Below are 24,509 nucleotides of genomic sequence, written 5' to 3'. Positions count from 1 at the left end.
ATATGTAAACTTTTCCAACATATAAAGATGTAATATGCATTATAATAATAGCACAAAATGGAGGAATAGGAAACAAAAAACATTACTATATTACATTAAAACATAGATGGAGTAGAGCATTGGGGGTACATGCCTATAATTCTAGCACTTTGGAGCCTGAGGCAGGAGACTGAGGCAGGAGGAATGTATGTTACAGATCAGCCTGGTTCTAGGAGTTGAGCCCAGCCCTTTGCAATGAGCTACCTGTACAGCCCTTTGAGACAGCGCCTTGCTAAGTCAATATTTTTCCAATAGATTGGAGAAAATAGAAGAATTGTATACATTTGTAGACACATATGATTTATCAAAATTGAAGCAAGAAGATATAAACTCCTGAAAGACCCATAACAGGAAATTAGAGGCAGTAATAAATGAGGCAGGCACCGTAATGCATGCCTGTAATTCCAGCAACTCAGCAAGTCAGGGGGATTGCAAGTTCTGGGATAACCTGGGTTGTTTGTTTGTTTGTTTGTTGTTTCAGATAGGGTCTCATTATGTAGTTCAGGCTGGCCTTGAACTCACTATGTAGCCCAGGCTGGCCTCAAACTCAAGGCGATCCTCCTGCCTCAGTCTCCAGAGTTCTGGGATTACAGATGTGCACCACTATGCCCGGTAGTAACATCTTTTGTCTTAAAAGAAAAACACAACAACATGTGTGCCATAGGTTTGCCACCACTGACCTAGGTGATGCCTAGAATACAAAAGAAACGATATTGATTGTACTTGTGTAGAGTACCTTTATGGCTAAAGGTCTGTTTATGTGGGAGACTTAATTTTTACCGTACATTTTTGGCAAATTTTTTTTTATTTTAAAAATGTATTTCTATTGGCTAAACCAAAAATTTTAACTTTTTAAAGAGACTACTATCAGCACACACACACACACACACACACACACACACACACACACACACACTCCAGATAGTTCTTCTACCCAATAGAAATAAAAGAATAATATGGTCAGTCCATGATACTGAACAAGAAGTAGATGAATGTCTACAATAAGGAATGGCTCAAAATAGTAACACAATACTAGAAATATTCTAAGCTTTGTAAAGAATGAATATTTATGTGCTAGCCTGGAAATCATTCATAATTAAGTGAAAAGGGAAAGTCTGTGAAATATGTTGCTATAAGGTCTCCTCCTGACCAATATGTGTACAGACTAAGCATAAAGGAACAACACACACACACACTGGTTATCTCAAGAATTTATGAGAGGGGAAGAGATCATTTTCATTTTACTTCTGCCATATTTTACTGGTCTTAGCAGAAATGTTATATAATTTTAGAAAATTCCTTTTTTTTTTTTTTTTTTGCACTGCTGGGGAATTGAACCCAGGACCTCATATGTGTTCAGCAAGTGCTCTGCCACAGAACTACAGCCCCAGCCAGCAGAAAATTCATTTCTAATAGTGGTTAATAAAGCAATAACTCAGAAGCAACACTTAAAACAGGACAAATTTTACTCTACTTTTTCATTTTCCCACTTGAAAAAGAACGTTTTCAAGAATTTTGTATCTATATCAATTTTAATAATACACAATGTTTTATCAACTTCTTCCTTGAAGAAAACAAAGCAAATCAATTATCTTCAAAAAGAATTTCATGATGCTAGGCTAGGATGTGGAAGAAGAGGAAACCTTACTGGTTTCTCATCAATATGAAGCGTCTGATGTAGACTAAGTTGTAAGCCATGATCGAAGGTCTTGACACATTCATAAGATTTCTTTTCAGAGTGCATTCTCTGATGATGTGAGAAGCTTGAATGATAGCTAAAGGCTTTTCCACATTCCCTACATTCATAAGGTTTCTCCCCAGTATGAATTCTTTTATGTTGAGTAAGGTGTGAATGAAGTCTAAATGCCTTACCACATATCGTGCAATCATGAGGTTTCTCACCAGTATGAATTTGCTGATGTCTTCTGAGGTGTGAACACTGTCTAAAAGTCTTCCCACATTCCTTACATTCATAAGGTTTCTCACCAGTGTGAATCCTCCGATGTAGGGTAAGTTGTAAGTCATCACAAAAGGCCTTCCCACAGTTATTACATTCATAAGGTTTCTTGCCAGAATGAATTTTCTGATGGTGAGAGAAGCTTGAGTGATAGCTAAAGGCCTTTCCACATTCCCTACATTCATAAGGCTTCTCACCAGTGTGAATTCTTTGATGTATGCTAAGGTGTGAGCGATGCCTGAAAGTCTTCCTACATTCTTTACATTCATAGGGTTTTTCACCAGTATGAAGTCGCAGATGTTCAGTAAGTTGAAAGCCACGAATAAAAGCTTTCCCACACTGCTTACATTCATAGGGTTTTTCTCCAGTATGAAGTCTCTGATGTTGAGTGAGTTGTGATCGCTGTCTAAAGGCCTTCCTACATTCCTTACATTCATAGGGTTTCTCACCAGTGTGAATTCTCTGGTGTAGAGTCAGTTCTGAGACATAATTAAAGGCCTTCCCACATTCTTTACATTCATAGCGTTTTTTGCCATTATGAATTCTCAAGTGTTGTTTAAGTTGTGAACACTGAATAAAGGCTTTCCAATATTCTTTACATTTATTACCGTTTTGAATTCTCTGTTGTTTAATAAGAAAAGGTGTATTAATTTCTGTGCATTTCATACATTTATAAAGTTCTTTAGAATGAGTTTTCTGATGGCTGAAAACTAAATGGTAACTAAAGTTTTCTCTACATTTTTTATATTCCAAGATTTTGTCTCTATTATAAAATTCTTGAGTGAGTAAAGTAGGTTGGGAAAACATGGGCATATTTTTATGGTTGATAATAAATTGCCTGCAATAGCCCTCCTGTTGTTGCTCAAAATGACATTTGCATTCCAAAACATCTTTGAAAATGGGTCTCTCAGCACTATGGCTTTTAAAGTGTTCCATGATAACCCATTGGGATGATTCTGTCCCATAAATGTCTCTTTTTGAATATAACTTCTTGGGCTCATCTCTGGATTCCAAGTCTGAAAGACAAGAAATATATTTTAATTCCTAGTTTTGTGTTACAAGAGAATTAAAATATTTATGGCAGAAATGAGAAATAACAGAACATAATTCACATAAAAAATATAAGACCTAGAGAGTTCTTAAACACTGTTATGTAATTGAAGGGGGAAAGGGTAAGGAGAACACAGCTAAAAGAGATTTTGAGAAAAAGAGTGAATTAATTAGGGAAATAAGTCAATTCAATGATGCTGAAATTTTGATCTGCTTCGGAATGACCTTGGACATTTGTTGTAAATATGTATGTTTAGGAAACATTCTAGACCAACCAAATCAAAATCTAAAAGAGCTGGTCTTAGAATGAGAACAACTGAATCAGAAACCACAAAAGTCTTCATGTTTAACATTCTCCCCCAGGCGAAAGAATTACATGATTTGATGAATCCATGGTTTTTAGTTGAGAATATAGCTGCATTATATACATTGTTCCCCTACAGCTGGTTATGCCATGTAGCTGGGTTCCACCGAAAGAAATACAGATGTATTACTTAGTAACTTCTGAGAACTTTACTTAAGATCTAAGTGGCCCAAGAACTAATCGCCTATTCTTCCTTTTTTGGGCAAAGGTGAAAGCAATAAGGATTTGTTGTCATGTCTGTCACATGATGATTTTGCACAACAGATACTCTTCTAGTCTAGATTTTAATGCAAAGAAAAATTAAACTTCTATGTAGTTTTAACAATATTATTTTGAGTCTCTGTCACATGCAACTTAAGCTGTATCTATACTGGTACAGCTTTTCTCAGTGAACAGAAAATTTAAAAATCCAACTCCTTACTTTGAGTATGTAAGGCCTCTGATTGCCACTAAGGCTTTGTTTTAAGTCCTTTCATCATGCTATAATCATACCAACCTCCTTTCAACCAGAACAGACCAAAGCATTTCTCATCTGAGAGTTTCACAGTATGTTCCATCTGTGCCAGAAATCTGTCAACTAGTCTCAGATTACAAGTCACTTCTTCAAAATTATATTCCAGATAACATTATCTAATTAAGTCCATGCCTTAAATAGTATTGTATTTATAGATTGACTGATTGATGAATGGATGGATTGATTGACTGTGGTACTGGAGACTGAACCCAGGCCATTCACAATGAGCTATATCCCATGTGTCTTGAACATGAGCTGAGATTAATAATATCAACAAGAATGAAAATGGGGAAATAGGATTTAGAGGAAGGGAGGTGGGCAGGTAGGGGAAGGGGATTTTTAAAAAATGAAACTAACTATACTATGTACATATACCTAATCCTCAAGATGAATTTAAGCTTCATGTACTACAAACTAAAAAAAAAGTTTAAATATCACATGGTTTCTCTTATATGAGAAACTTGGAGTAAAAATAAAGAGCAAAACAAAAGACAATAGGATGCAGGGAAATAAATTGTTCTCAAAGGGAAAGGAGTCAAGAGATGGAGGGAGTAGGGAGGGAGACAAGTGATAGGGAAGGGGAAAAAAGGGATTGGGATGTGTTACGTACATGTACCAACTCTACACAAGGGTGGTAAACATGTTCTGCAAATGTACAAAAAAAAAAGGAAGGGGAACAAGAGTGGAGGGAGGAAGGGAAGGGAAAGGGGATGAAAAAAGGAATTAAGATGTGTTATGTGCATGTACCAACTTCCCACAAAGAATGTAAATTATATACTACACACATGTACTAATAAACTGAAAATTTTTTAAAGAAAATTACATACAATAGCTGAGAGATTTGTATAAATAAAATTTATAGGATACTGGTTTAGACTAAGCTCCTGCACTCAGCCTAAAAGGCCAAACCAAAATGGAATCACTTGTGCTGAAGTTCCATGCCATAAATATGTTATTTGGCCTGAGAAATCAAGACAGAAATAGCCAAATCTTCAAACAAGCCAGTTTAACTGGCATAAGGAATTCCCCTCTGCTTTTTTGTTGTTGTTGTTGTTGGTACGAGGATTAAACTCAGGTCCTTGAGCTAGTGAGGCAAGCAGTGGAACCACTGAGCTAAATCCCTGGCCCCCCTCTCTGTTTTAATTCTTACAAAAAAGTAACTGGAAGAAACTTGGTGTTAACCAATCAGGTTTTTCCTATTCTCTTTACTTGTTCCCACGTTACAAAGCTCACTGGTCTGCTATTACCTGGTGAGAGCTCATTCTATTTTACAGAATGGAAGCTACTCTAATAGATTGATTGATTGATTGATTGATTGATTGATTGATTGATTTTTGGTACCGGGGATCAATCTAATAGATTTTAAAATCCAGTAAGACCTATAACTAAATTTGTTGTAATTTTGTCTTTTGACACATAGATATTTGATATTTACAAATGCTCGCTGGATGAGAAGCCAGTAAAGGAAATCACAGAAGTACAATTTTCAAATAAATAATAAACTAAAACTATACCTTAAGCTGCAAACAGGAAAACTGAATTGTAATTTTATATTAACAAATAAAACAAATTCATCCACATTGCTGGACTTGGTGTTTGTTTATATTTGGCTAGTAAAACTACCAATTAATCCTAAAGATGATTCTCTTTTATGCTAATATTTGGTAACAAACATTATCCATGGTGCCAAAATATTCAAATAAAAGAACTTTTTTTTTGAGACATGGTCTTAACCAGGCTGGCCTTGAACTCCTGGACTCAAATGATTCTCCTGCCTTACCTCCCAAATAGCTTGCCCTAAAGGTGTACACTACCACCCCCAACTTTAAATAACTTGTTTGGCGGTACTGGGAATTAAACCCAAGGCCTTTACACTCAGCTACATCTCTATTCTTTCTTTCTTTTCTTTCTTTTTCTTTCTTTTTTTTTTTTGGTATTGGGGATCAAACTCAGAACCTTGCGCTTCCAAAGCAGGTGCTGGAACCACTGAGCTAAATCCCCAGCCCTCTTTTTTTTTTTTTTTTTTTTGTGATACCAGGGATCGAACTCAGGACCTTGTGCTTGCCAGGCAGGCATGGTACTACTGAGCTACAGCCCTGGTCCCTATTCCTGTACCTTTTGAGACAGAGTCTTACTAATTTGCTAATTTGCCCAGGCTGGGCTTAAACTTGTGACCCAGCCTCCAAAAGTCCTGGGATTACAGAAATGTGCCATCATGCCTGGCTTAAATAACTTTAGAAAATCATGTTAATATTTTCTACAAAAAGCTATGAGTAGAACTTCTGGTGCCTTAGCTTTAATGAAAGTAGTGGTACCAAATTGTGCAATGTCATTGTTCTCTTCATTGCCATGACCAATGTACCAGAATTCATTTATGAATGCCCATGTGGTAGGAAATAATAATTTTATATCTCAGCCCTTCAGCATACAACTGTTTGTTTGTTTGTTTGTTTGTTTGAGACAGGGTCTAGCTATGTAGTTCAAGCTGATCTCGAACTTACTATGTAGCTCAGGCTAGCCTGGAACTCACAGTGATCCTCCTGCCTCTGGCTCCTCTCAAATGCTGGGTTACAGGTGTGTGCCACCACACCTCAGTATGAAACTTTTTAATATTCTATATGATAAGACAAGGATTCTGCTATATACTAAAATAAATTAGTTTTTTCAAGGAAAATGGTACACTGGATTATTTTACTTGCAAGTTGAACTAGTCCCCTTTTTGTTAGTGGAATTCAATTTTTCCTTGAAAGATCAACAAATGGATAAGCTGTGATGATTTAGACTTGGCAGATTTTTAGTAAACTAAAAAATTAGCTTCTCTAAGAAAATGATTTATTTGCCAATGATACAATTCTAAATGTAAAGTTAAAAACTAGACTTTTGGAAAATTTGTATTAGCTGTTGTGATCCTGAGAGCTTCCCAATATGTACAGACTTTTTGGAGATCTGTGGTAATATTAACAAATATTATTTTTTGGTTATTGTATGAGAAAATGTATCAGAGTTTAAAAGATATGCATAAATAATTAAAGCAATATTTTCCAAATGACTAATGCATGATGTTAAAAATAGGTACCACACATAAGAAATCTATTCAAAGAATGAGACAGACCAGTAGATTTTAATTTAACAGAGTATATGCAGATGTAGACATGAGAGCCCAGCTATCTTTTTTAGTCTAAGCATTAAGGAAACATGCAAAACTGCAAATAAAGCCCTGTTACTTTTCTCACTATATATTTTGTCTTGTTAGGGCCTGTGATTTAGCTCAGTGGTTCTGCCACCTGCCTCACAAGTGGAAGGACCCGAGTTTGATCCCCAGTACCAAAAAAAAAACCAAACAAACTGATATTTTGTCTTGTTAAATATAATAATGATAAACTATGTTAACATGTTGTTTATCCTTTTAAAATGAATTGAATAAATATTTCCTTTTGCCTTGTTTTTATTTCTAAAACAGTAAATATTGAAACTATAGGGGCTGGGGATTTAGCTCAGTGGTTCTGCCACCTGCCTTGAAAGCACAAAGACCCAAGTTCGATCCCTGGTACCAAAAAAATAAAAAGAAAAAGAGAAAGAAAGAAAAATATATATATATATCAAGTGTTGATGAGGAGACTATATATGTAATTGGAACTCTCTTACAGTCTAATAGAATCTTTTTCTATTTTTTATTTTTTTGGTACCAGGGATTGAACTCGGGACCTTGCACTTGTGAGGCAGGCGGCAGTGGCACTGAGCTAAATCTCGGGCTCTAGTCTAATAGAATCTTAAATTAGAAAACTGTTGGATAATATCAACTAAAGCTAAAGACATATGTGAGATATATTTAGAGTCCAGCAAAAAAATGTATACACACTTCAGGAAAAGAAAAATAATATTATTTTTTTCAACAGATGGTATTACCCTCATTTGGGAACCCTAGAAGATGCCGTAATCACAGAAAACCCACTACACTGCCAGCCCTTAGAGAAGAAATTGAAAATGCATGTGCAGCAATGTCAATGACCAAGGTTACCCAAGCAGCAATTTGCTGTACTAATAAATATTTAAAAGCTCATGGTCACCACTTTGAGCACCTCTTGTAATTGTAGAGGCCAAAGGTAACCTGTATTAATTTCATGATGTCTCAATAAATTTAGTATTAAAATATTTATACAAATTTTTCTTTTCCTGAAGTGTGTATACATTTTTTGGTTCTTCCTGTCTTTCCCTCTCCCCCTCCCCCATTCTCCCTCCTCCCTAAAATATATACTAGAGAAAGAGGTGCTCCTGGAGTCCTCAATAATTGTGAGGGTAAATGTAGTCTCAAAATAAAAACTTTGAAACGATGGCTGTATATTCTTTGAACACAATTTATTTTTCCATACATCTGATGGACATTCATGTTATATCCAATTGGCTCTTATGATTAGTGCTGCTGTGAGTGTTCTTATATTTTTATTTGGGTAGAAATAAGGAATCCTGTCTGTTAAGTATGCAAACAAAGTGAAATTGCTACATCAAATGATATGCATTTCTTTAGCTTTAGTTGCTATTATCCAGTGGTTTTCTAATTTAAGATTTCATTAGACAGTAAGAGAGTTCCAGTTGCATATATCCTTACCAACACTTGTTATCATTAATCTTTTTATGTTTAGCTGTGCTGGCAGATATGTTGTGAATATTGCATTGTGATATAATTTGGAATTTCCATGACTACAAATGAGGATGAGCACCTTTCATATATTTATTGACTGAATGGTTATCTTCTTTAACAAATTTTGTCCATTTTTATTGATTTTTGAGGCAAAATTCAGTAACAAAATTTACCATGTTAGCCATTTTAAAATGTATAATTCAGTAACTTAGTAGAATCTCAATGTTGTATAATATAACCATTATCTAATTTTAAGAACATTTTCATTATTCCAAAAAGAAACATATCTACAGTCACATACCCTCTTCCCTCTATCCTGACAACCACTAATCTGTTTTAGGTATCTATGAATTTGCCTATTCTGGACATTTCATATAAATGGAATTATAACAATATATGATCTTTTATGTCTTGTTGTTTTCATTCTGCATGTTTTAACTGTAGCATTCACTCCTTTTCATGGCTGAATAATACACCACTGTATGGATATACCATATTTTATTTATCCATTCATCTATCAATTAATGGCTATGTGAGTGGTTTCTGGGGTGTCTTTTTCTTACTCATTTGTAAGAATTCTTTATATGGGGCTAGGGATTTAGCTCAGTGGTTCCGCCGCCTGCCTCGCAAGCTCAAGGACCCAAGTTCAATCCCTGGTACCAAAAAAAAAAAAAAAAAGAATTCTTTATATGTTATGAATTTGACCAACATATGTATTGCAAGTACCTTCTCCCATTTTAGGCTAGCCTTTTTACTCTCTTAATAGTATTTTCATGAACAGAAGTTCTTAATTCTAAGGTAATTCAATACAAAGGTCATGAAAACATGGTATACTCATATTCTCTTCTAAACGTTTTATTCTTTTACCTTTCATATATATATTTATAATACACCTAGATATGTTTTGGAGCATGAGGTAGGAATCAACATTCCTATTTTTCTAGACACTCAATTGACTCATTACCATTTATTGAAAAAGAAAACATTATTTCCCTGACTTTGTCTTAAGTCAAGTGACTGTATATACTGGCCACTTTCCCTACAACCCATTCTAATATCTCAACTCTAATATCTAGAAACATTTCTAGCTAAAGTCACCAAGAAAATCACCTTGCCAAAATCAGGGCTCAAGTGCCAGCCTTCACTCTAGCTGACTCTTCAGCAACATCTGACATATCTGATGAATCCCTTTGCTTCCTGTATATCCTATTGCTATGGTTTAGATGTGCTTTCTCCTTTCAAAAATTCATGTTGAAATCTGGTATGGAATGTAACAGTATTGAGAGGTGGTGGGATCTTTAAGAGATGTTTGTACCATAGTGGTTCTGCCCCTATGAAGGGATTAATGCTGTTCTTGTGGAAATAAGTGAGTTCTCACTAGAGGGAATAAGTTATCTTGCTTTCTCTATTTGACCCAAACTTGCCTGCCTTTCTGCTTTTCTGCAATGTAGTGATATAATGTGAGGCCCTTGCCAGATGATGGCCAGCCACAAATCTTGGGTTTTCTCTCTCCAGAACATGAGCTAAACAAACTTTCTTTCATAAACTGCCCACTCTCAGGTCTTCTATTATAGCACAGCAACATAAAATGGACTAAGACACACATATTTTTCTGGTTATCTTCTTACTTCTGACCACTTACTTACAGTTCCCTTTAATCCATCCTTCTCTGCTCTCTGACAGTGGAACAGTGGAATGTCCTTCAATTCAAGCTCTGGTCAGCCCTCTTCTCAATATATACTCTTTCATTAGGCTTAAATGCCAGCCATACACTGCTAAGTCTTAATTATATCTCTAGACAAAAGGTGGATAAAATCCAAGTGTATACTGACAGATGAATGGATAAACAAAATGTTTCATATATATATATATATATATATATATATATATGTATATAGTTGTAGTAAATTTTTAAAGTTGCACATAAGACAAAATTTGCCTATTTAGGGCTGGGGATGTAGCTCAGTGGTGCCATGCCTGCCTGGTAAGCGCAAGGTCCTAAGTTCAATCCCCAGTACCCAAAAAAAAAACCCTATTTAAACATTAAGTATACAAAGTTTTTGTTGTAGAAATTCTTTATGTATTCTGGATATTAAATCTGTATCATATATATTATTTACAAATTTTTTCCATTCCATAGGTTACCTTTTTACTCACAAAAAGAACTCTGAGTGTGTACTTTGATATGTATTTTTTTTCTGTATCTTACATCTAAACTTCACATCTAATTGCTTACTTGAAGTCAGAAGCATTCAGGTACCTTCCATGGCATTGGTAACATATCAGTTTTTGTTTGTTCATTTGTTTGTTTGTTTTAGTACTGGAGATTGAACTCAGGACCTTGAAATTGTGCGGCAGGTGGTGGCACCACTGAGCTAAATCCCTAGCCCGGTAACATATCAGTTTTAATCATTTCCTTTTTTTTTTTTTTGGTACCGGGGATCGAACTCAGGACCTTTTGCTTGTGAGGCAGGAGGTGGAACCACTGAGCCAAATCCCCAGCCCTAACATATCAGTTTTAAACTAAGTCACTAGACAGACTGCTTAGATAAAATGAAATATTCCAGGGCCGGGAATTTAGTACAGTGGCTCCGTGCCTGCCTCACAAGGGCAAGGTCCTGAGTTTGATCCCTGGTACTGGGGAAAAAAAAATTAAACATTCCATTCTACCTGGAAAATGTTATGATAGGACCTAGCAAGTTCATGGGTAGCATCTACTGGGCTACACACATACTGTGCTGATCCAACTAGCCAAGTTATGTGCCTGATGGAAGTCACCTGTATTTGTTTCCTTGATTGTGTACACAATGGACAAGTGAGTATGAAAACTAGCTTCTTAACTAAGCTAACTGCTTTGGAAAGACCAGATAGTGGCAGCCATTGTAGAAAATAATTTGGCATTTCTTTTCAAAACCAAAAATATACTTACCATACCACCCAACAATTAGATTCTTTAGGATTTACCCTAGACAAATGAAGGTTTATTTTCATGTATAAACTTATACATGAATATAAGGAACATACATACGGTTATATATGTATGAAACAGAAGAAGAATAACAATCTCAAAAGAACATGAACTGAAGGATTCCATTTAAATAACATTCATGAAATAAAAAGAGAACAGCAGAGTGGTTGCCAAGGGTTTGAGAAAAGGAAAAAGAGATGTGTGTAGCTATAAAGAGGTAACAAGGGAGTCTTACAGGATTGGTATTGCTGAATATTCTGACCACTGTGGTCATGACGCAAAGCTACACATGATAAAACTATACATGATGGGCCGGGGATTTAGCTCAGTGGTTTCGCCACCTGCTCCACAAGCTCAAGGACCCGAGTTCGATCCCCAGTACAAAAAAAACACACAAAAAAACTGCACATGACTAGACATACATACACACACACAAGTGAGTGAATGTATAACTCACGAGATATAAAGAACATCTATGGACTATAGCAATGTCAATTTTGTGGGATGCTACTGTACTGTAGTATGTAAGGTACTGACATGAGGGAAGGCTGGAGAAAGGGCAAACAGGACTTCCCAATATATTACTTTATAATTCCTTATGAATCTATAATTATTTTGAAATAAAAAGATTTTAAATAAAGTCATTGCACTTGTGCCAAAGGACAGGTCTAGGGCAGGTAACAAAAATTGATAAGGAGATGCCATCTTTAAATTAAAATATATAGGAGAGCATGTATCATTTCTCCATGATTCCCCTCTGTTAGTATCCTAGTGATGCCATAACAGAGTACCTCAAACTGGATGGCTTAAAACAACACAATGTATTCTCTCAGAGTTTTGGGGTACCACAATGAGTCATGGACATCATCAAAGAACTCTGACCTGTAGAATGGATGTGTTCTTGGCCTCCAGAATCCCAAACATTCCTGGATGACCTCCTTCCTTCCCAAGCAACCCTCTCCTATCTCTACTTCCTTAACATAGTCGTGTATTATTTTCTTTAACTTTCATAATTTGATCAAACCTAATTTTTTCTGAGTATTCTACTGGAACATGTAGTCATTTGTTATTCATCCTAATTTATTAAAAATATTTTTAGGGCCGGGGATTTAGCTCAGTGGTTTTGCCGCCTGTTGCGCAAGCGCAAGGACCCAAGTTCAATGCCCGGTACCAAAAAAAAAAAAAAATACATATATATATATATATATAAAACCTTTTAAAAATGTTATTCTAGCAAGGCATGATTTTGAACACCTATAATCCTAACACTCTGGGAGGCTGAGGCAGGAGGATAGCGAGTTCAACTCCCACCTGGGCAACTTAGTAAGACCCTTTCTCAAAATAAAAAACAAAAAGGGCTTGGGGTGTAGCTCAGTAGTAGACTGCCCCTCAGTTCAGTTCCCAGTACTCCCTCTTCCCCTAAAAAAACTTTACTCCCATCATCTACCAAAGCAACTTGTATGACTTTTAAAAAATTAATAGACACTCTGTTGATTGTGTCCTCCGGTGAACCTAAATTTTTACATTTGATGGAGTCCCATTTCTTCTATTTTTGCTTCTTGTTGTTGCTGTTTTTTTGTTTATTTGTTTGTTTTTGAGACAGGGTGTATGTAGTTCAGGCTGGCCTTGAACTTACTATGTAGCTTAAGCTGGCCTCAAACTCATGGTGATCCTCCTGCCTCAGCCTCCCAAATATTGGGATTACAGGCATGCACTACCTGACCTATTTTTGCTTTTTATTTTGCCTGTGCTTTGGTGTCATAGCCAATAATCATTGCCAAATTCAATGTCATAAAGCTTTCCCCTAATATTTTGTTCTAAGAGGTTTTTGTTTTTGTTTGATACCGGGGATTGAACTCTGGTATGCTTGTGCTTGACCTTGCGAGGCAGGCACCAGCACCACTGAGCTAAATCCCCAGCCCTATTCTAAGAGTTTTTATAGTTTCACCTCAGATTTAGGACTCTGGTCTACTTTGAGTTTGTTTTTGTACATGGTGTAAGATAAGGGGCCAAATTTATTCCTTTGTTTGTAGATATCCAGTTTTGCCAACACCGTTAAAGACTGTCCTTTCCTTATTGAGTATCTTTTCACACTTGTCTCAAATCATGTGAGTATATATAATATAAGCATTTATTTTTAGGCTCTCTATTCTACTTCAATGGTCTATATGTGTGTCTTTATACCAGTAGCACCCTATTTTATTACTGTACTGTAGTTTTGAAGTCCAGTTTTCTAAAATTATTTCCATAATTATTTTTCCTAATAGCCTTGTTAACCCAACATTCTGACCAGCTCCCAATATTCTGCAACAGCTTCCTGCTTCCTGCTTCCTGCTATGGCTCACTCACCTGGGCACCGTCTTCCTGTCACTTCCGTTACAACCATCCAGGGCTCCTTCCCTTCCTCCAATGAGGAGATCAGAGCTGGCTTAGAAATAGAAAGTCCTGGTTATAAGAAAAGAAATTGAGATGAGATGGAAATGAAGGTACCAAAATAGTGACTCAGAATTGATCAACATAAAAATAAATCACAAGTCAAGATGTACTTGATAAAGTCTATAGAAGAAAAAATAAGGGATGAAATAAGTCATTTTCAAATGAATTCAAGATCATATGAAACAAAATAAATATTAAACTTTATATAAGCTTTCTCTTTATTTTGCTATGCAAAAACAAGCTTCCTGAGATATTTATTCTCAGATCTTTCTAATATTAAATGAAATGATGTTCTTAGAATATAACTTGCAAATGTAAACCATGTAAGAGAGTACATTTGGTATAGGAAATGGAATAGTGTTTATTTGAGCTGTCAATAGTAAGTGACCTTCTGTGATCAGATTACTACTACATTAATCAGGAAACCAAAAGACCTTCACCCTTGGCACCCATGTCTTTTGAGTTAATCTATGTTAGTGCACCAGTAGGTGTAGTACAATGGGAACAAGAGACAAAACTTGATTTCTTTGACAATGTTATGCTTTAGCTGCAGAATTCCAATTCTGCCATCAAGGAAGAATTATTATAAGAAATGATCAGAACATGTACGGATGGGGAAAATGAAAGTGCACTTTCATCTAATTATGTTCATTTCTACAGAAAGAAAAAATTCACCTAGTTAAGTGAAAGCCAGTCCTCAGATTCACAGGGGAGAAAGCAGAAATTCTAAAAGGTACATTCTGAGTTGGTAAGAGGCACTCTGAACTGTTAGATAACTTTACCAAGTGAAGCCAAGTTGCTATAGTTCTCCAACATGACATCTTTGTACAAATTCTTCTGTGCAGGGTTCAGGCATTCCCACTCCTCCTGAGAAACATCTACAGCCACATCTCTGAACATCACCAGCCCCTAAAATGACAGCGCACAGCAATGTATTTTGAAATGATAAGGAACTTTTTATTTCGGTACCGGATATCGAACTCCGGTCCTTGCACTAGCGCAGCAGGCAGCAAAACCACTGAGCTAAATCCCCAGCCCAGGAATATTTTTTAAAAGGAAAGTTCTAAAAGAAGCACTGCAAGAAAGGGTGGAAACAGTGAAGGTATGGGCTAAGCCTGTGACATGGGTAAAAAAAGAAATTTACTGTGACTAAAGCAGAGTGCCTACAGGACATGTCCTCAACGAATTCAGTTTCTGCAGGCACATTCTCTTGTAAATGGTGGGAAACTCCTGTTAGTCAATCATTGAGAAATTAAGAAAATATGTAGAAGTTCCCAGTTAAATTAAATAGTTGAAAACTTTAATCTTTCCAGAATGTCTCACCCCTCCAAAAAAAAAATCTCTATACTGAAAAAGAAAGCCTTGAAGATTTTCTTCCATCATTATGACTTTTATGTCACAGGCATTTTTACTTTTCAAATTCTTTAGTAAATAGCTGGTGCAGGTTATATTTTCCAAAGATGAACACAGCAATCTCTCCCATCCTACATTCTCTTCTTTAATGTAACCTTGACATGTTCCCCCCGGATTGGTGTGGGGATCTGCGCCCCCTTCTCTTGATCCTGAGAGGACTGTGATTTAACTCTAAAATATGGCAGAAGTGATTATGGGACTTCTGAGGGCTAGGCCAAAGATATCTTTTATGTCTGTCTTACTTTCTTGGGATACTTGCTCTTGAAATCTACCACCATGTTTCTAGGAAGCTTAAGCAGCCCAAGGAATAGCTCACAGGACAAGAAAAGAACAGCCATGAATAGCTTACAAACAATGTAAGGAAACTATCTTGAAAGTGGGTCATCTAGCTTCTAATCAAGCCATTTCAGGTGATATCATAAGGAACAGAGAGGTAAGCCTTCCCTACTGAGTGCTGCTCAGATGCAGATGTCCCAGCCAAACTATGACTATTGTTGTTGTTTTAATATAGTAAATTTTAGGTGTTTCTTATACAGCAGTAATAGTGTGACTTTTTTCCCTTAAATTCTTTTATTGGTACATTTTAGGTATACAATATGTTTACATTTATCATTGGGTGCTTGTACCTGTACATGATGTATCTTGGTTCTTATTTTTACCCCATTCCCTGTGCTCCCTTCCCTATTTACAAAGACTTTGTTTCCATTTTTTTCCTTTTCTCATAATTTTTCCTTTCCTTTCTTTCCTTTCCCCTTCCCCTCCCACTTCCCCTACCATTTTGGATCTTTTTTTCCTATTTCAAATTATCAATTATTCATTTTTTATTTTTATTTTTGGCAGTACTGGGAAACAAATGCAGGGGAGCTCTACCACTGACCTACATCCCCAACCCTTTATTTTATTTATTTAATTTTTTTTTTTTGGTACCAGGGATTGAACTCAAGACCTTGCACTTGCAAGGCAGGCATGGTGCCACCGAGCTAAATCTCTGCCCCTCCCCCAGTCCTTTAAAAACTTTTTTTTTTTTTTTGGTACTGGGGATCGAACTCGGGTCCTTGCACCTGTGAGGCAGGCGGCTGAACCACTGAGCTAAATCCCCGGCCCCTAAAAACTTTTTGAGACAGGCTCTCTCTAAGTTGCCCAGGCTAAGCATGAACATGTGGTCCTCCTGCCTCAGCCTTCTGAGTAGCTGGAATTACAGGTGTGTATCACCACGCCCAGCAACTTTTTTTTATTGGTGGCATAACATTTGGTCTTTTAATTAAACAATTTTAAAAAAAGAAATTTAATCTTTTATGTGTGTGTATGTGTGTGTGTGTGTGTGTGTGTGTGTGTGTGGTACCAGGGATCAAATTCAGGACCTTGTGCTTGCCAGGCAGGCATGGCACCACTGAGCTACATCTCTGGCCCTTAATCATTCTTTTAAACTTGTACCTCTAGATGGGCAAAGTCTCTAAAATTTTTTCTAAGGCACATATTCCTTTTTGTTTTTGCAACTATACTGAGAAATCTTAACTGTTATCATTCATTAACTCTCCCTGTACTCTTACTATGTTCTGTTCTTGAGTTCAAGAATACTAATACAGAATGATCAGGACTCACATAGGTATAACCTCAGGCTAACATATACTGTTCAATCTAAAACTGGAGTTTGTAGGTGTTTGTCTATAAGCTGGCAAGATCTTTGATTTTTCTATGCAAAAACCAATCATATCTCTATCTGATCCCAAAGCCTCACTAAGCAAAAAGTCTCCCCACTGGGTAAAATCATTCAACACCAATTTCTATAACATTTAATTGGAAAACCCAAAATTGTGAAGCTCATAAATTTACCATTAGAGTGATCTAATTAACCATTCACCCCCTGAAAACACTAGTTCCATGAGAACATCTCAAGTGGTGGCTGTTTTTTCCCCCCACAAACTTCATAACACTGTCCTCCTTGTACCTTGTTGCTGGTATCAAAAAACTGTCCCTTCTCTAAAATATAACATCATCATTTCATTGGATTATACTATGTATTACCTCTCCCTGTGGCAATGATTTGTCAACACACAGATTCTTGCCCCTCAGAAATTTTTTTTTTATTCTTTATCTTTTTTTTTTCGGTACCGGGGATCGAACTCTGGTCCTTGTGCTTGTGAGGTAGGCGGCAGAACCACTGAGCTAAATCCTCGGCCCTTTATTCATTTCTGAAACAGGGTCTTGCTATGTTGCTTAGGCTGACTTAGAACTTGTGCACTCAAGTGATTTTCCCACCTTAGCCTCCCAAGCAGCTGGGACTACAGGCATGTATTATTACCATGCCTGGCTCCCCCTTGAGGAATTTTAGCTCCTGGCCCAGTGTCACGATCTCTAATACTAATTTTAATTTTCAGTGATTTCAAATATTCACATGCTACCTAATTAATAGAGAAGAGTTTTAAAAATCAAATATTCACATGCTAAATCCTTCCAACGATCTTCTTTTCCACTCTAATTCATTCACTCCTTATGTTAGTATTCTAGTCTGTGTCATTAGCAGTAACTCCAATATCTTAAAAATATCAAGTACCCTTCTCTCTGATTACCTTCACATTGTTACTCACCCCACTCATTTCTTCTCCCACTTCTTAACCCAACTTAAAATTTATATTCAACTTGCTGGGCGTGGTGGCACATGCGTATAATCCCAGCACTTGGGAGGCTGAGGCAAAAGGATTACTGCAAATTCCAGGCCAGCCTAGGCTACATAGTGAGTTCAAGGCCAGCCTGGACTACATAGCAAGACCCTGACTCAAAAAAAAAAATTATACTCAACTAATTCACTCAACTTTCTAATCATTCTGAACAGTTTTCCTCAAAAGAATACTACTTCCGTCCTTTCCTCATTCCTGGTAGAAGATTTAGTATTTGGGAGATGAGGAATGATTTATTCAATTAGTATATGAACATGAATTAGAGAGGAGAGAAGAGGAGCAATGAAGGAAGACCCTGAATTTCTGGTACCATTGCTTTCTCTCTAGCAGGTAACTATATAATTCCAGTTAGGTAACATTATCATTCATATGCCCTATAGAAAAAAATTAATTAGGAACAAGAAAATATCAACTTACATGAGCCATGGTTTATTTCAGAATTGAATGTATTAATTAGTCTTCCTCTTGGTTCCACTCAAAAGAAACTCAGTCCAAAGAAGATGCTGCTGGATGAGAGGATGGAGAAAAAAAAAAGACAGATGAAGCTCCCAAACTGCTAATTTAGAATGATATTTTTCTTCCCCCTTCAAGTCCCCTACTCCCAGGCCTCATATGCACAAACATAAATGATTAGAGGAAATTTGGACAAATCTTAACTCAAAACCATGAAGGAACTCAGCAGGGTAGACAAGAAAAACAGAGCCCAGACTCTTTAGTAGAAGGGATTTATCTGCACCAACCTAGTACTCCAACATTAAAATAAAATGGACTTGACTGCGCTGCTCAGAACTGAGCACAGAACTAAGCAGATTGTCACTAAATTAAGAGAAAAAAATCAAAGGAAATAGACAATATGAAAAAAAAACCATGCCAGGCATGTGGCACACACCTGTAATCTAGCACTCAGGAGGCTGAAGAAGGAAGATTGCTGTGAGTTCAAGGCCAGCCTGGGCTACATAGTGAGTTGGGGGTTTTGGTGTTTTTTTTTTTAATATAGAACACTTCACGAATTTATGTGTCATCCCTGTGTTGGGGCCACGCTAATCTTCTCTGTACAATTTTAGTAAATGTGCTGCTGAAGCAAGCATGGCTACACAGTAAATTTAAGGCCAGCCTGAGTTACATAATAAGACTCTTATCTCAAAAAACAAAAAACAAAAAAAAAGGGAAAAGAAAAGTTTGGGATAATAGATCCTGTGTAACTAACAAACATTTCAAAAATGGGGGCTAAAACACAGAAGACAATAAACAGAACAACAGAACAAAATTTTCTCCAGCAAAATAAATACTATATGAATAAAAGAAGAACCTCAGCGCCATAGCCCGCACTTGTTATCCCAGCATTCTTGGAGGCTGAGGCAGGAAGATGGAAAAGTTTGCAAGTTCAAGCCCTGCCTGGGCAACTTAGTGAGACTCTGTCTCAAAAACTGTATAGGGATGTAACTGTAAAAGCCCTGAGATCAATCCCCAGTACTGCGAAACAACCCTAAAAACCAAAGGCTTGGAGTGTAGCTCAGTGAGTGCCCCTGAGCATAATCCATAAACCAGTACCAGGTTTAAAAAAAAAAAGAAAGTGCTCACTTCGGCAGCACACATATACAAAAGAAAAGAAAAGAAAAGAAAGAAAGAAAGAAAGAAAGAAAGAAAGAAAGAAAGAAAGAAAGAAAGAAAGAAAGAAAGAAAGAAGGAAGGAAGGAAGGAAGGAAGGAAAGAAAGAAAGAAAGAAAGAAAGAAAGAAAGAAAGAAAGAAAGAAAAGAAAGAAAGAAAAGAAAGAAAGAAAGAAAGAAAGAAAGAAAGAAAGAAAGAAAGAAAGAAAGAAAGAAAGAAAGAAAGAAAGAAAGAAGAATCGTACCTGGAAAATCTTAAGTGTGTCCTTGATTACAGATTTTAAAAAACACAAATACTGTACCTTTTTGAGTGTATTTGTGTGTTCCTGGGGATTAAACCGAGGGCTTCACACATGCTAGCCAAGCATTTCACCTCTGAGCTACATACCGTCAGCCTCCCAAAAAGCTTTTAATAAGAAATTATTTTGTATTATGTATATTGTGAAAAAAATCAAAATACATATACACATACTCATACTATATATGTAGCTTTTCCTGAGGCTGTGTGATAATAAATGTGGGGTGAATAGTATAATTTTGGCTTTGTGTTGTGTGTGTGAATCTATAGCTGACTACTCCAGTGCATCCCTAACTGCATGAGTGTAACAGTTTATGTAACTGTACTACTTTTCTTTCTTGTAAGTGAATGGGACTTAGCCACCACAATCGTGATTACAGTAACGTATAAACTCCATTCATACAAATGGTCTCGCAAACAGTTACTGGCACAAAAGCACAATCACACAGTCGCTGTCACAACAGCCACACACACCGCAAAGATAAACCTTAGTCTCCTACATACTCTCAAAACACCGCCCCCCAACTCCTGCACTCAGAGGCCTAAATCTACTGATATTCATTCCTCTTCCACGATCCAGTCCTGATGATCCAGATTCCTCACCTTTGGCATCCTCAAAAAAGGTTCTGATTCAAATTCTGATTCAGATTCCAGCAAAAGCCGCTGTCCAGCCCTACCATCCGGACCTAACCTGCCTTTCACCACTGGACCTTTTCACTGAAGCTCCTACCGGAAGTACCTTAGGCAGCAGGGTCCTGTGGGAAACGTAGTCCGACCGGAAGAGCCAGAGAGCTGAACCTTTCCTCAGGGGCTGGCGTGACGCCAAAAATGCACGGTTGGCTGGGATTCAAATTTCAGAGACCTTTCAAGACAGATTTTAGAATTGGCACGGTGGCTACCTCTGCTCTTAGAGCGACCTCCTGCCGTGATTTAAAAGAATTGTTGTTAGCTATTGAGGAGGAACCTGGCCTGTATTTGTGAAGTTGTGCTGGGAGATGCTTTTTGTTGTGAGTTCGCATATGCGCATGCCCGAAGGTGAGAGGCAGAAGAGATATGTGCCCCTGACAGTGAAGGTGTCCAGCGTGAGGATTTGTAGGTGAAATGGTTTTGAGACCTTTTAAGAAAGTGGCTGTGCTGTCTGCCTGCATGGGGTTGTTTTTTTTTTTTTTTTTGGTTTTGGTTTTGGTTTCGGTTTTTGGTTTGCTTTTTTTTTTTTTTTGGTACAGAGGATCTAACTCAGGACCTTGCGCTTGCGAGGAAGGCGGCACCACCACTGAGCTAAATCCCCAGCTAAGACTCATTTGGGTTTTTTGTTTTTTGTCTTTTGGTACCGGGAATGGAACTCGGGACCTTGCGCTTGCGAGGCAGGAGGCGGAAGCACTGAGCTAAAGCCTCGGCCCTTGCCCGCATGGGCAAGTGTCTGGAGCTCGCCACTCTTCCAGTGATTGGGAGGTGTTATAATGTGGTGAGATGTGTGTCACAACGTGTTTTGTGAAAAGCCGTGTGAAACCGTTTTTGCGGACTGCTGATTTTGTAACATTCTGTGAAGCTGTGCTGGGTCCATTTATACCTAGTTGGCTGTGACACATGTCTGCAAAGTGAGTTTGGATCCTGGCAAAAGAGGAAACTGGTTGGGATTATCCCTCAGGCAGGGCGACCTTGTCCTGAGCCTTAGATTTGTGCATGAGAGCAATGTGATTTTTTGTGTGTGAACGGAGAAGAGTGAAAGCTAGTACATATTATCAGTCCAGAGAGACAAATCCATGGGAAAGACTTAACCTTGCTGAGAAACCAGTGACTCCATCGCTGTGTGTTTTGAAAACATATTGCTTCAGTTTGAGAACAAGTGATTGTGTTTCTGTGTGTTATTCTTGATCATGTATTATGAGATGATTTGAGCTTGACCATCAATGGGACAGGACATCAAGTGGCATACATGAAAGTGTGTGTGTGTGAATGTGCTCAAGTCTCTGGCTGAATTGTATGACAGTATAAGGGAGGTGATCATTCTTTTGTATCTTTAAGTCGATATGGGACATCATGTGAAAGTTGATGTTACTGTGTGTGTGTGTGTGTGTGTGTGTGTGTGTGAATATTATGTGAGTTAAAGTCGAGATGAAAGTCTGTGAATTATCTGAATGTAGTAACTGTGTAAAACATTTGAATTAGAGTGTTGTGAGATTGAGGATGAGGTGGTACTACTCTAAGGTTCATTTTCCTTACCTCTAAAAGATGATGGTTAACATCAATTTTAAAGTACTTGAAAATTTGAAAAGATATTTTTAAAAATCTAACTTAAAACAGAAAATACGAAATAATTTGCTGTGATGAATACAAATAGACCATGGAAGAAGATTTTAAAGGAAATCTCTGTTATAGGATAACTATCTGGGAGTACAGTTAGTATTCTTTGGTGGAAATTAAATAGGTGGACGATCTGCTGAATTCTTACTTGATTTGCAGAAGTGGAAGAATTCTAGGTCAAACTAACAAAAGCTTAGCTTAAGTAATAAAAACAAAGCCAATGGGCTGGGGATTTAGCTCAGTGGTGGCACTGCCTGCCTCACAAGCGCAAGGTCCTGAATTTGATTCACGGTACCAATAAATAAATAAATAATAAAAACAAAGTTAAGTTCCCTCAATCAGTTCCCAGACTTGAGCCAGTATATAGACTCAGAATAAAGGGGAACCCAGGTCTCCTGGTGAAAGAGCTCTGTTACACATCCAGAAATTAATACTATTAATTTTTCTGTCAGCCTCACCAAAGTGACCTATGGCTTTCACCAGGGTTACTACATTGACCTTTTAGGGATTACTAGACACTGACTCTGAAGTGACACTAATTCCAAGGGACTCAAAACATCACTATAGTCTGCCAGTCAGAGTGGGTCTTATGGTGAGCAATAGACTTTAAGCTGTGGCCTGTCTCCGTGGGGGTGCAGTGGGTCCCCAAACCTTTTCTGTGGTTATTCCTCTGGTGCCAGAATGCATAATTGGTATATACATACTTAATACCTGTTAGAAACCCCACATTGAGTCTCTGGACAGAGGGTTAGTATAGTGGGAAAGACTGCTTCAACCTAGAAAAATAGTAAACCAAAAACAGTATCACATTCCTACAGATTTTCAGAGATTAGTACATATTACCATTTTAAGTATTTGAAAGATGAGAGTGGTGATTCCCACCATATCCTCATTCAACTTGCCTATTTGGCCTGTATGGAATACAGATGGATCTTGAAGAATGACAGTGGTTTTATTATTAGTTTAACCCGGTAGTGACTACAGTTGCAGCTGCTGTACCAAATGTGGTTTTGTTGCTTGGTACTTGGTACACAGCTATTCATCTGGCAATTTTTTTCAATATCCCTGTTAAAGATCATCAGAAACAGTTTGCTTTCAACTGGCAAAGACAGCAAAATGTTTTCACTGTGCTACTGCAGGGATATACCTTTCAGTAAGCTATGCATTTATTTTTATATTGTAAAAACTTTATTTAAATTTTCTTTATTCTAACTCTGTGAAGTGGAGTTATTCCATCATCATTGGAACTGATGATCATAGTATTAATTATAAGGCAAATGCAAATTAAATCTACAGTGTACCACACTTCATACCCACTAGAATGACTAAAATTTAAGACTGAAAATGTTATCAATGACATGAAGCAACTATGATTTTCATACATTGCAGGTGGAATTGTACAATGGAATAATCACTTTCAAAAATTATTTTGCAGCCTGGGGATTTAGCTCAGTGGTACCACACCTGCCTCACAAGTGTAAGGTCCTGAGTTCAATCCCCTGTACAAAAAACAAACAAACAAAAAACTATTTTCAATATCTATTAAAGCTAAATACAGTATATTTTTGGTACCAGGGATCAAATAAATACAGTATTGTTTGATATATAACACAACTGACTCATTTGTTTTGTGGTACTAAGGTCTGAACCAAATATTTTTGTATTGAGCTACATCCTCAGGCCTTTTTGTTTTGAGAAAGGTTCTCTCAAGTTGCCCAGACTGGGTTTGAACTTGGGGTGCTCCTGCCTCAGCCACTCACAGTGCTGGGAATATATGAATATATATTGTTTTGTTTGCTACATAGTTCAGGCTGGCCTTCAACTCACTATGTAACCCAGACTGGCCTCGAATACCTCCTGCTTCAGGCGGGGGATTGTAGGCATGCACTACTACCACGCTTGGCTATTACAGTGCTGAGATTATAGACATATGCGCCATACTGATTGAGTTCATAAATACATCAAAAGACTGGTATAAAGGTGGGCATGGTGGTGCATGCCTTTAAATTCACCTACTCAGGAGGCTGAGGCAGGAGGATTGTAAATTTGAGACCAGGCTCAGCAATTTAGCAAGACCCTGTCTCAAAACAATATTTTTTAAAGGGCTGGGTTTATAGGTCAGAAATAAGAGTGCTTGCAAAGAATCAACAACTGGGATTTGGGCCAGGGATTTAGCTCAGTGGTTCCAGCGCCTGCCTCACAAGCGCAAGGTCCTGAGTTCAATGCCCAGTACCAAAAAAA

General features: G+C 37.3%; 1 protein-coding gene and 1 pseudogene across 2 annotated transcripts; both read right to left on the bottom strand.

Moving 5' to 3' along the window:
- On the bottom strand, positions 1-22,668 carry Znf461 (zinc finger protein 461). Of its 2 annotated transcripts, none has more exons than XM_004858999.3 (5): positions 20,568-22,668; positions 18,476-18,564; positions 14,750-14,876; positions 13,881-13,976; positions 1-3,012 (listed from the first exon to the last, which is right to left on the bottom strand). In XM_004858999.3, the coding sequence occupies exons 2-5, from the start codon at positions 18,482-18,484 to the stop codon at positions 1,646-1,648; spliced, it is 1,599 nt and encodes a 532-aa protein (XP_004859056.1). In that variant the 5' UTR covers positions 18,485-18,564; positions 20,568-22,668; the 3' UTR covers positions 1-1,645. The 2 variants fall into 2 exon arrangements, with proteins under 2 accessions (XP_004859056.1, XP_004859055.1); XM_004858998.3 differs by having other exon boundaries at positions 18,476-18,561.
- Positions 19,046-19,146, bottom strand: LOC147824011 (U6 spliceosomal RNA; annotated as a pseudogene).
- Positions 22,669-24,509: the final 1,841 nt, after the last annotated feature.

This window comes from Heterocephalus glaber, unplaced genomic scaffold (assembly GCF_053883595.1).
Source record: "Heterocephalus glaber isolate CG9 unplaced genomic scaffold, H.glaber_assembly_v1.0 deba00001561, whole genome shotgun sequence".
NCBI classification, from domain to species: Eukaryota; Metazoa; Chordata; class Mammalia; order Rodentia; family Bathyergidae; genus Heterocephalus; species Heterocephalus glaber.
This window is presented reverse-complemented; position numbering and strand designations above follow the sequence as displayed.

Excerpts from the sequence above, each read along its gene's own strand:
- Znf461 (XM_004858999.3), bottom strand. Across the intron at positions 13,977-14,749 it reads TAGCAACTTGGCTTCACTTG|GACTTTCTATTTCTAAGCCA; the intron begins GTAAAGTTATCT and ends TCTTATAACCAG. Across the intron at positions 3,013-13,880 it reads GACAGGAAGACGGTGCCCAG|ACTTGGAATCCAGAGATGAG; the intron begins GTGAGTGAGCCA and ends CTTGTCTTTCAG.